The sequence below is a fragment of a genome, unplaced genomic scaffold (assembly GCF_019419815.1).
Source record: "Pyrus x bretschneideri cultivar Hongxiangsu unplaced genomic scaffold, Pyrus_bretschneideri_v1 Contig8, whole genome shotgun sequence".
Taxonomy (NCBI): domain Eukaryota; kingdom Viridiplantae; phylum Streptophyta; class Magnoliopsida; order Rosales; family Rosaceae; genus Pyrus; species Pyrus x bretschneideri.
In genome coordinates this window covers 2979766-2996187 of record NW_025999820.1, presented here as the reverse complement: position 1 = coordinate 2996187, position 16422 = coordinate 2979766, and the positions used below count along the sequence as shown (strand labels likewise).

Here is a 16422-nt window from a genome sequence, read left to right as displayed (position 1 = left end):
TATTTTAATAAAATGAACTAGGCTATTTTTTGTTAGGGATGGAGATACATTTGCCTATTACTGTTTATTAGGGTCTATCACTGTTCACTGAGTGAATAAATGCGCTAGGTGCTGACGCATTTTGTGTTAGGGGTGGAACTGCTATAAAGAAACACATAGAGGTTATTCTACAACCCAAAAGCGCTTCTTAAAATTTTCTTGCAAACTTGGTAAAAAACGATTTTTTTATTTTAACAAACGATGTTATTTACATTAAGGAAATGAGGGAATGAACTAAGCTTCACAATGGGCTAGCAATAATGTGATTCAAATTTGCTTTTGGCGAGACTTGAACCACTTACCAGTAAAGAAAAAATAATTTTTATTGTAAAAAAAAAAAAGGAAGTGTTATTGGCACTCCAAAAATCTCATTCTACACTCATCACAAGTGTATTTTTCTTTCCAAATATAAAAAATTTGGAGTGTAGAAAGAGATTTTTAGAATACCAATAACAATTCTCAAAAAAAAAAAAAAACACTTGTATCCCTAATGGAATAAATCCCAAAGAGGTCTTTAACGACCAAGTCTTATTTTATTTCGAATACAATAATATTAAAGGAAAACTAATGAAAATGACTTGAAAACTTTGAGTTTTAATGATAAGGACAAAATAAGGGTAAAGTGAATAATACCAGGATTGGCTTTTTAGTGTAAAAATGTGATTTTTCGTTAAAGTGAACAATACCTTGATTTTTTTGTTAAAACTCCCTAATATTAAGGGTGAGGAGTGAGGCAAAACAATATAGACCAACAATAATTTGGTATTCAACTTGCTATTATATAAGTTAAATTTAAGACTTTCTACTTACAAACAGGACAAATATCACTAAACGTCAAACTTATATTTTGAAAAAGGGTGCTATTGACCTTATGTGTGACATCCCACATCGCCCAGGGAAGTGATCCTTATATGTATATTCCTATCCCTACCTAGCACGAGGCCTTTTGGGAGCTCACTGGCTTCGGGTTCCGTAGGAACTCCGAAGTTAAACGAGAAGGGGGCTAGAGCAATCCCATGATGGGTGACCCACTGGGAAGTTGCTCTTGAGTTCCCAAAAACAAAAAGGGGGCTAGAGCAATCCCATGATGGGTGACCCACTGGGAAGTTGCTCTTGAGTTCCCAAAAACAAAAACGTGAGGGAATGGTAAGCCCAAAGTGGACAAATCGTGCTACGGTGGAGTCGGGCCAGGGAAGTGATAATTTGGTATCAGAGCCTAACCCTGGTCGTGGTGTGCCGACGAGGTCGTCGGGCTCCTAAGGGGGGGTGGATTGTGACTCCCCAAGTCTCGGGGATGATCCTTTTTTTTATTTTCCCATCCATTTAGCACGAGGCTTTTGGGGCTCACTGACTTTTGAGGAACCAAGTTTAGTGAGGAGAGCTAGAGAATTAGATGGTGACCCTGGGAAGTGATTGTGATCCTACAAATAACAAAACCGTGAGGGAATTGTCGCCCAAACGGCATACCAGGTACTTGAACGATGCCGGGAAAAATGTCCCAGACGATGTGACTTCTGTACTTATTCTTTTCTTCTAGGTAATTTTAAATGAATTTGCTTTGGGTTAAATAAAATAAAACGTTTAAAAGAAAAAACAGAAGGCAAACAGCTGAAATTATTAACAATCACAAATATTTTTTTTCTGTTTCAATAAAATTTTCATCGTAAGGAAGTTTTTCAAAAAAAAATTTAGATTATTCACACTACAGAATAAAAAGAGAAAAACAAAAAAAACAAATACAAGAAATGATCAAATTAGAACATGTAATTGACCTAATGCCAAACGCACCGTTTAAGGAAAAAAAGCTTCACAAGAACAGCCATGGTGATACGAGAGAGTTGAGTTGAGTTGAGTTGAGTTGAGTTGGGTTGGTTGCAGAACCGGATTAATATGCTAGAGATTGTATCAGCAAACCAAATCTCTCTGCACCAAACACCATCATCTCTCGCATTCCTTCAAACCAAACGCCCCCTCAAACCTTTTCCACACGAATCACAAACCCACCAAGCAAACCCACAAACCCCATGCCTTCACCGAGAGAAGATCCGGCCTCGGGCTGGCCCGCCTCGACACCGACGCGGATACATCCCCAGACGACCCGACCCACTGCGAGTTCTCCGCCGACGTCGAGAAGATTTACAGAATACTACGGAAATTCCACTCCAGGGTCCCGAAATTGGAGCTCGCTCTGCACCAATGCGGCGTCGTTCTGAGGTCGGGGTTAACGGAGCGGGTGCTGAACCGGTGCGGCGACGCCGGGAACCTCGGGTATAGGTTCTTCGTGTGGGCTGCGCAGCAGCCGAATTACAGACCCAGTTACGAGGTGTATAAGGCCATGATTAAAAGCTTGAGCAAAATGCGCCAATTCGGCGCCGTTTGGGCGCTGCTTGAGAGATGAGGAGGGAGAATCCGCAGCTGATTACCCAGGAAGTTTTTGTGGTTCTGATGCGGCGGTTCGCGGCGGCGAGGATGGTGAAGAAAGCAGTTGAGGTGCTCGACGAAATGCCGAAGTATGGGTGCGAACCCGATGAGTATGTTTTCGGGTGTTTGTTGGATGCCTTGTGTAAAAATGGTAGTGTTAAGGATGCAGCTTCATTGTTTGAGGATATGCGTGTGAGGTTTACTCCGAGTATTAAGCATTTTACGTCGTTGTTGTATGGTTGGTGTCGAGAAGGGAAGCTCATGGAGGCGAAATTCGTGTTGGTGCAGATGAGGGAAGCCGGTTTTGAGCCTGACATTGTGGTGTATAACACATTGCTGAGCGGGTACTCTCAGGCTGGGAAGATGGTTGATGCCAATGAGCTCTTGAAGGAGATGAGGAGGAAGGGTTGTGAGCCCAATGCAGCTTCGTACACGACTGTGATTCAGGCGCTTTGCAGTCGAGAAAAGATGGAGGAGGCAATGAGGGTGTTTGTGGAGATGCAGAGGAGTGGTTGTGAGGCCGATGTTGTGACTTACACTACTTTGATTAGTGGGTTTTGTAAGTGGGGAAAGATTGAGAGGAGTTACGAGATTTTGGATGGTATGATACAGAAAGGGTTTTTGCCGAATCAGATGACTTACATGTATATTATGTTAGCTCATGAGAAGAAGGAAGAGCTGGAGGAGTGTGTGGAATTGATGGAGGAGATGAGAAAGATCGGTTGTAGTCCTGATCTTGGTATTTACAACACGGTGATCCGGTTGGCGTGCAAATTGGGGGAGGTGACAGAAGGTGTTCGACTTTGGAACGAAATGGAAGCAGCTGGGTTTAGTCCCGGGCTTGACACCTTTGTCATTATGATTCATGGGTTTCTTGGGCAAGGCTGTTTATTCGATGCTTGTGATTATTTTAAAGAAATGGTCGGCAGAGGTCTTCTGTCTGGCCCACAATATGGTACCTTGAAGGAGCTGATGAATGCTTTGTTGAGAGACGAGAAGCTAGAAATGGCAAAAGATGTTTGGAGTTGCATTGTGACCAAAGGATGTGATCTCAATGTGTTTGCATGGACAATTTGGATTCATGCGCTGTTTTCAAAGGGGCATGTGAAGGAGGCTTGTTCCTACTGTTTGGACATGATGGAGGCGGATGTAATGCCGCAGCCAGATACTTTCGCGAAGCTCATGCGCGGTTTAAGGAAACTATATAACCGACAGATAGCAGCTGAGATCACAGAGAAGGTGAGGAAGATGGCTGCAGATAGACAAATCACTTTCAAGATGTATAAAAGGCGAGGAGAGCGGGACTTGAAGGAAAAGGTAAAGGAGAAAAATGATGGGAGGAAACGGAGGGCCCGAAGAAGAAGTTGGCCTAGTAAATCTAAATCTTTGTAGTTTGAACGAGAAGGTGTGAAATATATGGATCCAATGATCGCTCCCAAATCACAGAGATCGATCGGCCATCATTACATGAGAAATGGCAGCCATTTCTTTTCGGCTCCAATGTCTATCTCATCACAGAATGGGATACAACCGGTTACATCTAAGATTTTCTCATTGTACGAGCTTAATTCTGCCACATTTTGGCGTCTCTCGGAACAAAATATTTGGTGCATGAATATATCGAAGCTGATTTGATTTAAACTTTATACTAAACGAAAGGTACTTTTTATTCCATTAGCAAGACATGTTACACAAGGTAAGGCGCTAGCTCAAGGGCTTAATTTGGTTGACTTCTCAACCATCCTTCTTGGTCTATGAAAGAAGCTGGATTTGTGAAATATGCCACTTCTTCATCTGATAGCTTCTTCTCCCATGGGACACGACCCGACAAATTGGCTCCAGGCCCTTGACAATTTGCCTCCGAGAATGCAACCGAATCCCTGTTCAATATCGTAAAAGGAGAACACTGAGACAGTTAAATTGTAATCTGACATATCAGGTTTTTAGTTGAAGTGATTAAGAGCGTTCATCTCTGCACCCGAGATCCTGTATTGAAACAAAAACGGAGATAGACTTACACAGGAGCAGGCGGCCATGGGGACCAACCCTCAGGGGTGATGATATTTTCCATGAAGGTGGAGGCAAACAATACTCTCGAATAAGGTCTCCACGGTCTTCCTAAAAATGTAGTACCTGTTCCGTTTACATAGCAATCTTTGAACACAAAACCAGTTGTTTCGTTTGCGGCTCTACGGCCTTGTGCTGTAATAAAACCAGTAAACCCTATTCGATCTGTTATCGAAAATATCTGGCATTTCTGCAAACAAATGTGTCATGTAATCGAGTGTAAATACACGAACATTGTGCTAAAGATCAGTAGCGCTAGGCTCAGTCATGTAGAAATGTAAGTCACGATGAACCGTTTCATGTGGGATCGTGTAGACAACTGAGCCGGCCTAGCGCATCTCTGGCTAAAATAATGAGAGAGAGAGAGGGAGAGAGAGAGAGAGAGAGGATTTTTAACCTTATAGATTGACTGGCCATTGCCCCAAATGAAGTCTATAGCCCCTTCAATAAAGCAATCGTAAAAATAGTGACGGCCACCATCATCAGTCAATGTATCTTGCAAGCTAATAAAACTGCAGTGGTGAAAACTTGCTTTGTCTGCAGAGATTAAGATTGCAGGCGCCCACGTAGTTTTGCTTCCATTCGGATCCGGCAAGATAAGATGGTCATATGAATTCTGTTAATTAGAACCAGAATTACAAACTTAAAATGCTTAACCCTGAATTTATCTTAGTGTGTGTGTGTGTATAACATTCAATATATATATATATATATATATATATATAACATTCAATCTTAGATGCTTAACCTTGAATATTATACTTCGCGCCACAAAATTATCTGCGAACAACTTGAATGTAGGACTGCCAATGACACTGCCTGCATCTCCGTATTCGATTGTAGCGGGAAATTTAGGGTCTCCTTCAAGAACGATGTATGGTTTCTCCTTTGGAATCATAACTTTTTCCCTACATATAAGAATTTCATATACATAGTTAGTTTTGATTTTAATGTGTAGCTTGAAAATAAATTAAAAAGAATACTTCTTACGTATACACATCAGGTTTAAGAAGGATACGAATCCACAGAGAGTTATTTGGTGGTACAGAATCGATGGCTTGTTGCACTGTGGTAAAATTTCCTCGACCGCTCTTATCGACTATGATGGTACTTGAAACATCGTTTTCCAAAGCGTTTTTCGTTGCTTTGTACCGTCCCCCCAATGTTGAACCGAAGAGAAGGAGGAGGGAAAATATTGTTGATATAAGAGACTCCATACCAGAACACTGCAAGGTAATTAAGTTTAGGAACAATGAGAGCCTACTACAGTTTTCTTGGGATAAGAAGAAGAAACTCTTCTGATATGTAGAAGGATAAAAATGTTCAAGTGCTGTGTGTGTACAACTAAGTGTTTGGCTGACAGATTTGGTTAACTGAGCGCAATGAATCTGCAATTCTTAATTTGGAAAAATATTTATCATTGAGAGAGAAAGATGACAACATTTTTATTAATTTTGCTGTTATATTTTACTGGCCTGAGCCTAAAAATTAAAGGGTGTTTAGCAGCAATAATTCTTTTTTGGGCAATAGTTGCACTGTGTTTCCACTTTTATAAAATAGAAAACTAGATTTTAATCCTTAAATAAGATGAAATTTAGACAAATGTCTTATACAAGATTAAAAATTGATTTTAATCCCTACACTCTATTTAATGCCAGTATATGTATTAATGTCTTTTTTTTATTTACAATTTTATGGTGTTCATAAATAAAATTTTAAGATTATATTATAAATTTTAATTCTCATTATAGTAAGTATCTTATAAGAAAATATTTTCATAGAGATTTTTCGGTACACTTATATTTTTGCATACTGTCTTATGCACCATTAATTCTTTGTAATATATTTAGGTACGAACATTTCGATATGCTAGTTTAGTATAATATGTTTAGGTACGAACATTTTAGTACACTAGTTTAGTATAATATATTTAGATACGGACATTCGGTACACTACTTTAGTATAATATATTTAGGTACGGATATTTTGGTACACTAGTTTAGTATCATATATTAAGTACGGATATTTCGGTACACTAGTTTAGTATCATATATTTAGGTACGGAATTTTCAGTACACTTATGTTTTTGCATATTTTCTTATGTGCCACTAATTCACTACAATGTATTTAGGTACTACAATATATTTAGGTACAGATATTTTGGTACACTAATTTAGTAAAATATATTATGATATGGACATTTAGGTACACTAATTAGAAGAAGTTAAATAAAATTAATGAATTAAAATGTGTATAATAATAAATTTAAAATTTAATCTAATGACATTAAATAAGATATCTTATAAATATTAAAATAAACATATAATATAAATTTGAATTAAGTACACATTAAGGGACTAAAATTAATATTCAATATAACCCCAGGTTTTTATTAAATTTTAATATTCTTCAAGGATTAAAGTTCAAAAACCGGAGGGCTTGAGCCAACAAATATTTAACCAAAAATCATCCCAAAATGTATTTAACCAAAATAGCTCAAAGTTTAATAAAAAAGCCATCCAAAACTATTGTCCACGGGCCAACAAATATTCTACTAAGTCCATGCACCACCATAAGGACCAAAACTATTGGCACTATCTTGGGAATGTCTACGCCTCCTCATCTTCTTTTTCCCTTTGTCTTTCCTTGAGCCACTTTCCTCGTGCCTGTTCTTCTCTCGCCTTGAGCCATTTTCTTCATATATGATCTTCTTCCCACCTCCCATCTTCTTCCCCTCCCCCCCCCCCCCCAAAAAAAAAAATCCAACCCCCTACAACCCAGAAAGAAGAAGAAGGAGGAGGAGGAAGAAGGAGGAGGAGGAAGAAGAAGAAGAAAAAGAAGAAGAAGAAAAAGAAGAAGAAGAAAAAGAAGAAGAAGAAAAAAACCCAGGTCTCGTTCGCCAGGCCGTGAAGAGGAGGGAAAAGGGTGGGTGTGCGGTTGGGTGTGGATGGTGGGTGCGGGGGAAGACAATTGGTTTTTCTTTTCTTTTTCTGGGTTGCAGCAGATAAGGGGAAGAAGAGAGGAAGAAGATTAGATGGGGGAGAAGAGAGAGGGCGCGGGGTGAAGGGACAAAGTTTGTGTATATATTTTTTTTCTTTCTTTTTCCTGGGTTGCAGCAAGTAGGAAGAAGAGGAAAGGAGATGAAGATAAGGGAGAAGAGAAAGGGCACGTGGGGGGGGGTAGTTTTGTTGTTTTTTTTTTTTTTTTTTTTCCTTTTTTCTAGGTTGCAGCAGTATAGGGGAAGAAGAGGAAAGAAGATGAAGATGGGGGAGAAGAGAGAGGGCACGCCGGGGGGTGGGGAGAGGAGCAAAGTTTTGTTTTTTATTTTGTATTTTTTCTTTGTCGCAGCAGGTAGGAAGAAGAGGAAGGGAGATGAAGATGAGGGAGAAGAGAGGGGGCGCACAAAGGGGAAGTTTTGTTTTATTTTATTTAACTTTTCTTTATTATTTTAATATTTAAAAAATATTAAATGATTTTTTTTAGTTTTTAATAATATTTTAATAGAAAGTGGGTCCTGAATCAAGCCATGTCAGCATTTAACTGAGAAATTAACAAAAAAACTGATTGAGGTATGACATTGGCGCAAATTCGTAAGATGAGGTATGACATTATCATTTTAAAAAGATGAGGTATGAAAGTATCGTGAGACCAATAGTTGAGGTAGTTTTTTGTACTTTACCCTATATTATATTAACAGTGTACATAGAAACATAATATAGTAAAATCTTAATAATATTCTGGTGGTGGTGGCGGGGGATATGGTGCAATAGCATCTTGATCCTTAACTCCTCAACTTCCACCTTCAAAGTCCCGACGATTCCCTGCGAAAACAAGCATGGTCAAATAACCAAGAACCAACATAAAATTATAAAAAAAAATTGGTGGAACTTTCCCTAAAAATATAACATTCATCATAAGTTTTGAACATTTATATCAATTTATTTCAAGCAACCAACCAACATTTACAAGAACAACCAAATTATAATCAAAACTTAATTCTACTAAGCAACTATCCTTTGAAACAAAAAACTTACGTAGAACCCAACCCTTCAAGGCCACAGCCGACCCCCGAAGCCAACTCAACCCAACCCGAGAGCCCACCCCCAAACCCCAACCTAAAGCCTACACCCACCCCACCCCCACCCAAAATCCAACCCTAAACTCCACCCATCACCTTATACCCGACCCCAAACCCTACCCCTAAACTCAAAATCAACTCAAAAAAATCATATTAATGGAAAAAAATTAAAATTTAGGGAGAAAATACTTTTTGGCGAGATTGAGAGTGAGTGAGAGATAGAGATAGAAGAGATTGTGCGAGAGAGAGATAGTGAGGTGTGAAAGAGAGAGGGAGAGTGAGTTAGTGAGAGTGAGAGATAGAGAGATTGAGTGTGAGTGAGAGGAGATAGTGAGTGTGATAGAGAATGATAGAGAGGGAGATGGTCAGATTTGGAGAGAGGGAAAGAAATAGGAAATGTGAGAGAATAGAGAAATACATTGAGAAAATTGTGGAGGAGTTAATTGGCAAACTATAAATGTTGGTTGCACTATATGTGTAAATATTAATCATTAATTAATTGAATTACATTTTATCACCTATACGTACTAGAGTTTTGTAAATCAGAATTAGAATTACATCATCCATGATATTAGAATTTCATCGTAGAAAGTGTTTAAAATAATAAAATAATTTTCGTTTGCAATTTAACATGTAAAATTAAATAAGAAAGAAAATAAATAGAGCTTACGGACGAAATATTACGATATTGTCGCTCAAACTTAAAAAAAAAAAAAAAGAATAATTCATTTCTAAATTTAAAATATAAATTAATAAAAAATAAAAGGTTTTCAAAAAATAAAATAGGAAATGATTTTTTTTTTTTGCAATTTAAAATATAAAATCAAACAAAAAAGAAAATAAATAGGACTTAGGCCACATAATATTGGGATGTCATAGCGCAAAGGTTTTGGAAAAAAAAAAATTAAAATGGGTAATGATTATCGTTTATAATTTAAAATATAAAATGAAATAAAAAAGAAAATAAATAGGATTTCATGGCCCAAGTTTTTTCAAAAAAGAAAAAGAAAAAAGAAAAAATATTTTTACAATTTGAGAAACACAAAATAAATAGGGTTTAGGCGACGAAGTATATATCGCTGCACAAAGTACTTTTTCTAAGAAATAAGAAAAGGAAAAAATATTTTTACTATTAATATAAAAAATAAATACAAAGAAAATAAAAGGGTTTATGCAGCGAAATGTTGGTATTTTCTTAATCAATTCAAAGTATAAAATGAAACAAAAAAGAAAATAAAAATAAGGCTTAGGTGACAAAATATTGGGAATCCATTGAGCAAAATCATGTTATTAAGTGAAAGGCTAAAACTAAGACAACGTTAACCAATGGTTAACAATTTTTGGTTTGGATAATTTGTTGCTCTATATTATGTTAAGCATCTACCGAACATAGATATGTCAAATAGATTCAATTGTGCTATATTACGCTAATGCTGATAAGATGATATTATTGGTGCTCAAGCTTGGCCAAGCTCCTAAAACATATAACCAAACTCAGCTCCTTGGTAAATCGAACTTGAGCTTTTGCTTGGCATGGTTGAGCTTGTTTTTTAAACTAGCTCAAATTATGTTTAACTCGACTTAATGAAAATTGAAAGTTAATAAAATAAATAGGGTTAATTACAAAAAACTACCTCAAGTATGGGTCAAATGACACTTTCATACCTCATCTTTTAAAATTGACAATGTCATACCTCATCTTACGAATTTGTGTCAATGTTATACCTTCTGTTAATTGGCCGTTTATTTCTCAGTTAAATGCTGACGTGGCTTGATCCGGGACCCATTTTTATTAAAAAATTAATAAAAAAATTATTAAAACAAAAAAAAATCATTTAATATTATTTAAATATTAAAATAATAATAAAAAGTACATAAAAAATTAAAAACATTAGACATCATCTTCCCTCTCCTTTGTGCATCTCCCCCCTCTCTCTTCCCATCATCTCCTGCAACCCAGCAACCCAGCAACCCAGAAAAGAAGAAGGAGAAAGAAGAAGAAGAAGAAGAGAAAAAAAAAAAAAAAAAACCCAAACCAAACCAAACCCAGTTCATCCCCCCTCCCCCCACCACAAACTCAACCCCCTGCAACCTAGAAAGGAGCAGGAAGAAGAAGGAAACACAAAAAAAAAAAAAAAAAAAAAAAAAAAAAAAATGAAACCCAGTTCGTCCCTTGCAGAAGAAGAAAAGAGGGAAGAAAAGAAGGAAAAGAGAGAAGAGAAAAAAAAAAAAAAAAAAAAGCAGAAACGTATCCCTCCCACCCAACCCACCCCCCCCCCCCCAACCTAACCCGCAGAGAAGAGGAAGGAAGAAAAAAAGAAGAATAAGACAAAAAAAATACCCCTTCGTACCCTGTAAAGAAGAGAAGAAGATGGAAGAAAAAAAAAAAAAAAAACAAAAAAATCCCAGTTCCCCCCTGCTGAAGAGAAGAGAGAAACAGAAATTGAAGAAGAAGAAGAGGGAAGAAAAAAAAAAAAAAAAAAAAACAATTCGTGCAGATGGAAGAGAAGAGAAGAAAAAGAAAGAAAAAAACATCGAGTCGTCCCTGCAGAAAAGGGAAGAAATGGAAGAAGGTGAATTAGGAGAGGAAAAAAAAAAAAAGGTTTTTTAATTATATTTAATAATATTAAATGATTTTTTTTTGTTTTCTAATAATTTTTTTTAAAAAATCAGCCAAGCATTAAGCATAAACCAGCTACTAGGTTACAGCATTCGTTTTGATGTGGTTGACTTGTTTTTAAAAAGATGAGGTTATGTGTAGACCCAAATTGAACATTACAGCTAAATAAATAATATTACAAAACATGCATTCAAAAAGATACCAGCATTTCACGAGATTTATGAGCCGAACATACAGAAGCTCAAGTGCGTGGTTTTTACAACCACGTGATGATGAAACAATCATAAAGAGCCCAACTTCCTCACCAATGTGGTTTCTCTTGGCCCAAATAATAGGCCCAACTACCGTCTTCCTTGCCTGAGCTCACTTCTGCAGATAAAACTCAAGGCACACTGGTTTTTTCCAATCGACGAAGAAGCAGCAGCTGGAAAATTCACAGGGTTCAAATGCTGAGAACCATCTCTCTCTCGCGGAATCCTCTGAGGTCCTTCTCCCAAACCCTAACTCCTCTCACTTCAACTTCCACGCCAAACCAAACCCCATCACCGCCTTCGATTCCGACTTCCCACTCCTTCGGCTCCTCCTCCTCGTCGTCGAAGCAAGACAAGGAGGAAAAAAGCGAGGCCGTTTCGGTTTTCAACAGAGATCCAACAGTCCCTCCCAAGCTCTTCGTCGTCCAGCCCCGCCTCCGCCCCGATACCTTCTTGCAGGCCAAGCTCAACGAAGCTCTCTGCCTCGCCAATTCTCTTGAAGAACAGCGAGATGGGTATTTCGATATCGATTTTTTCGATAAGGAAATTCCTCCCCATGTTGTTGTTCAAAACCCCATTGTTCGACGCAAACCCGCGCAGGTCTGTTCTTATTTTTAATTTTATTTTTTCAATGTATTTATTTTTTCAATTTTTTATGTAAATGGTAAACCTCATTTGATTAAATTTTGGATTTTGCAGATACATATTTTGGAAAAGGGACTTTGGATGTTGTGAAATGCCATCTGAATGCTGTGGAGCAAAAGGTAAGAGCTTTCTTCTTGTTTTGTTTTGTTTTTTCTGATCAGTTTTGATCACATTTGTATTTGTGGAATGTTGGAGAAGTTATTTATTGCTCCCATAGTTTAGTTTAATTTAGTGTAGACTATCGCTCTAAATTTGTGTAATCTTAACAGGGTGAAGTAGATGCTGTATTTATAAATACAATTCTGTCTGGGATTCAGCAGAGGAATTTGGAGGCAAGTGAATTGTGCATATTCAGTTTTTCTTCGTGCCCGGAGAAAAATTGGATTTTATTTGTCCCACACCAAAGTGTATATGATGAAAATTGAAAAATGGTATTAACTTTACTAATGCTGTTTTGAATGGCAGAAAATTTTGGGAAAGGCGGTGTTGGACCGCGTGGGTCTTATAATAGAGATATTCAATGCTCATGCCTGCACAAAGGAGGGAAAGCTACAGGTATTGGTGCTATCTTTGGTTAAGGAGTTAGTATTGTAGTGAAGGTGAAGAGCTTTGAAGGATCTATGTACTTTTTTTATTTTATTTTACAGGCTGAATTAGCGGCTCTAATGTATAAGAAAACAAGACTTGTAAGACTGCGTGGCAAAGCTGGCCGCTCTACCTTTGGAATGGATGGAGAAGCTGAAGTTGTTAGTGCCCGAGGGTAATGTTTTGTCTAAATTTGAAAAAATTAAGTAGACCAAAGAATTTACTTAGTTGTTCAGTCCATACTTAGAGAAGATTTTGACTAGATAGGTCTTGATTGCAGGAGAGGAAGTGGGGGACGTGGTTTCATTAGTGGTGCAGGAGAAACTGAACTTCAGCTTCAACGACGAAGGTTCATTCCTTGACTCGTTTCTTTATTTCTGGATGCTCTAGTTTTACAGAAGTTTCACTGCAAGTGGCTATTTCTTTGAGCTTATGAAGAAAAAGCACTAGCTTTTCATGACTGCATAGGTTTGACAAGTTACTCCTACTAAAATTTGTGTTATGTGATATTTCAGCCAATTCATTATCAAACGGTCTTATGCCTTTATCAACCACTAGATTCCAACTAACAATTTTCTTTCTTTTTACTTGTTCCTTTTTTTTTCTTTTTGACTTGTTTCATTTTGGTATCTCTTTTCTTTTCTAGATTAAAGCTCAAAGTTTTGTCGCTACTCTTCTTTTCTTATATATAAATAAGAGTGCTATTGATCTAGGTGTGGAGTCGAGATGACTAATGACTATTATTGCATATGTGCTTCCACTTAACTGGACTATAATCTCAGAATTTCAGAAAGGAGGAATAGTCTGTTATCGCAAATTCAAGATGTTCGTCGTACTCGAGCTGTGCAACGCGCTGGTCGCAAGAATCATGGAGGATCTTTTGGTCAAGGTTTACCTACTGTTGCTGTTGTTGGGTATACAAATGCTGTATGTGGTCTAACCAACTGTATTTGTTTCTTGTTCAATTTGCACCAATTATCTAAACATTTAATTCTCATTTCTTGTGATAGGGAAAATCTACATTAGTTAGTGCCATCTCAAACAGCGATCTGTACAGTGATTCTCGGTAATATATTCCACTCACACAACATGTTAGTCATGTATAACCATATGTATTTTAAGCCTTGATGTTAGATTTTAATATCTTGACAAAGATGTGGTCTGTTTGCAGATTGTTTGCTACAGTTGATCCAAAATTGAGAAGTGTTGTTCTTCCTTCAGGGTAACTGGCAATGATAACTTTACTTCTCGTTCCTTGTATTTTGGAATTTTGATAATGTGTTGTTTCTCGGATGATTTTCTAGAACAACTTTTGCGCTTATTTTGAGTATCTAATCTTCAGGAAGAAAGTGCTCGTGAGTGACACAGTCGGATTTATATCAGATTTGCCAGTGCAGGTATACAGAAGCATGTCCAAACTACTTTACTTATTTTTTGTTTTATCACTAATGCTGTTCATTGCTCATAGAAACTACTTTTGTAGCTAGTGGAAGCATTTCATGCAACTTTAGAAGAAGTTGTGGAAGCTGATCTGCTTGTGGTACGATTGATTACTTGTCCTTTCATTTCAGGTTTTTCCACTTGTACATTTGAAATAAATTTTATGATACAAATTAATATGATGTGATCAACTTCCTGCTAATGATATGTCTCTGAGCTTCTGTTTGGTATCGTACATCATCAGATATGATATGAAAGAGATATAAAACACAGTAGCAGAGAGATTAACATTTCAGGTTTGTATCCTTTCAGCATGTGTTGGATTGTACGGCACCTAATCTTGATGAGCATCGATCGACTGTATTACAAGTTCTTGAACAAATTGGCGTATCCAAGGAAAAGCTTGAAAACATGATAGAAGTTTGGAATAAGGTATTGTTGGTCTCTCCACTTGTAAACTTACCAAAATGGAACTAAAAGTTAAAAAAAAAAAAAAAAAAAAAAAAACGCTGATGCATTTATTATCTGTATCCTTTGGAATTCCTCAGATTGACCATGAGGAGGACAGCGCAGATTTTACTGAGTGTCTTGTTGATGTTGAAGATGGTGAGACTTGCAAATTCACTAGGAGAAGAAGATATGGAATGTGAGTTCTCAGGATCAGAAAACGATCTGTCATCGGAGAATCTTGAAGCTATGGATGACCAAGAAGGTGATTACTCTGATGGTTGGTTGGCATCAGAAGATGTTGAAGATCCTTGGCGGCAAGGTGGGTCATGTACAGCCTTGAAAACTACGGATGACCAACAAAGTGAATATCCTAAGGACTGGGGAACAGAAAAGCAAGTGCAATCACCAGTTCAGTCCGGTCCACATGTAAGAACATCTGCCCTAATGGGAGTTGGCTTGCAAGAGTTGTTGGAGCTCATTGATGAGAAGCTGAAGAAGCTCCCAAAGGAAAATGTTGTGGAAAGGGGTACATTTGATCGGAAATGGAGGCCCCCTCGTACAGAGGAGGCCGCCACAGCAGTTGAACAATAATAAATGTTAAGGTACTCTTTCCCTCATTGATGCTATCTTCGAGCAAAGCCATAGGCTATATATAGCTGACAGGTATTCGACTACTATATAGGAATTTCTCATGAAGCAAAAGCAATATTGGACCTGATGGGAGAATAAAATGAGAAGATTCTGAGTTTCAGAAGGTTTTGCGAGCATCTTGAGTTAACCAAAATTTCAAATGTATATATTTGTTTGATCATGGTTATTTCTTTTTTTTTTCTTGGGACAATTAGACTCTAGACATACTACGTCCCTTGGGTGATTTTCTATGGCGCTATAGGATTTTTTAACTGTTAGAATCCTAGTCAAAATATACAAGGATTAAGATCTTACGGTTAAAAATCTTATACTCCGAAGCACCGTGAACTATTCTGTCTTGTGGTGGATGCCTTCTGTGGAAAAAAGTTCATACCTACTTTTTAACTAATGTGCTTTGCTTACTGAAAAATGGTTGAGATTATTTTAGATAGTGTATTTTTTTCTTCAACTCACTGCAATCCCGGTTCAACTCCTGCCCTCATCATAGTTTAGATAAATTTAGTATAAATTATTGACTGTCGTTAAAAAAAAAAATTGCAACAGTTTACGGTCATTTTTTGTGCCAAACATTAACAATGCGTATATGATTTTATTTTTTATTTTTATGGAAATGACTATCTGATTTTTGTTTCATTAAATTACTGGGTGGTACATGTCGGGGTAATGTATTTTAATTTAAGAACCGGATCCTGGATGTACCATTAATCAGAGGTAACAATTTGCAGCAATCCGCTCACCAAACCAATTCACCCGCTAAAATCAATAATTTGGTTGTTCTTAACGGTTCGGGTTGATAATGGTTGGATCCGTGAATGATCCGTCACTTAATGGTTGGTTTAGGATCCACCCGCGAAACTGTTATATAACCGTTAACAAAGGTGATTTTGTAATTTCGTCAAAGTGAAATGCCCGATCCCTCCTTCGACTTAGCTTCAACGACTACATGATCCCTCACCTCCCTCCACGATCCTCTCAGCTCCTTGATTTTGAATGCGAAGCTCATCGTGCTCATCGTCTATCTCTTCAGGAGTAGTAGTAGCATAACCTTGTATTCGAATAGTGTAGATGAATTGAATCTGTTTGATAGAACATAAACGAATTGGATTGGATCTAGTTATCTTATTCTATTATATTTACTAGTTTTTAGAAGACCTTTTCTAGATAAGATTTTGTTT

At 37.3% G+C, this 16422-nt stretch overlaps 3 protein-coding genes across 3 annotated transcripts; 2 read left to right on the top strand and 1 right to left on the bottom strand.

Annotated features, from left to right (window-relative positions):
- Window positions 1-1432: 1432 nt before the first annotated feature.
- Window positions 1433-4097, top strand: LOC103952683 (putative pentatricopeptide repeat-containing protein At5g65820). Its single transcript, XM_048575546.1, is given in 3 exon segments — window positions 1433-1555; window positions 1937-2426; window positions 2429-4097. Coding segments are annotated over 3 exon segments (2037 nt in total). The 3' UTR covers window positions 3853-4097.
- Window positions 4098-4171: 74 nt separating this feature from the next.
- LOC103952684 (probable pectinesterase 29) lies at window positions 4172-5744 on the bottom strand. Its single transcript, XM_018648785.2, has 5 exons — window positions 5518-5744; window positions 5276-5435; window positions 4925-5143; window positions 4479-4717; window positions 4172-4340 (listed from the first exon to the last, which is right to left on the bottom strand). Exons 1-5 carry the CDS (start codon window positions 5742-5744, stop codon window positions 4178-4180), a joined length of 1008 nt encoding a protein of 335 aa, XP_018504301.2. The 3' UTR covers window positions 4172-4177.
- A 5798-nt stretch (window positions 5745-11542) lies between these two features.
- LOC103952687 (GTP-binding protein At3g49725, chloroplastic) lies at window positions 11543-15631 on the top strand. The gene is given in 14 exon segments (XM_048575650.1): window positions 11543-12072; window positions 12171-12240; window positions 12391-12453; window positions 12587-12676; window positions 12769-12881; window positions 12987-13055; window positions 13489-13633; window positions 13717-13772; window positions 13878-13928; window positions 14049-14103; window positions 14190-14246; window positions 14459-14578; window positions 14695-14772; window positions 14774-15631. Coding segments are annotated over 14 exon segments (1782 nt in total). The 5' UTR covers window positions 11543-11671; the 3' UTR covers window positions 15188-15631.
- Window positions 15632-16422: the final 791 nt, after the last annotated feature.

Coding starts and splice junctions, on each gene's coding strand:
- LOC103952684 (XM_018648785.2), bottom strand. CDS start 5,744: ATGGAGTCTCTTATATCAACAATATTTTCCCTCCTCCTTCTCTTCGGT. Junction 5,436..5,517: donor CTTAAACCTGATGTGTATAC/GTAAGAAGTATT, acceptor TCTTATATGTAG/GGAAAAAGTTATGATTCCAA. Junction 4,718..4,924: donor ATGGCCAGTCAATCTATAAG/GTTAAAAATCCT, acceptor ATTTGTTTGCAG/AAATGCCAGATATTTTCGAT.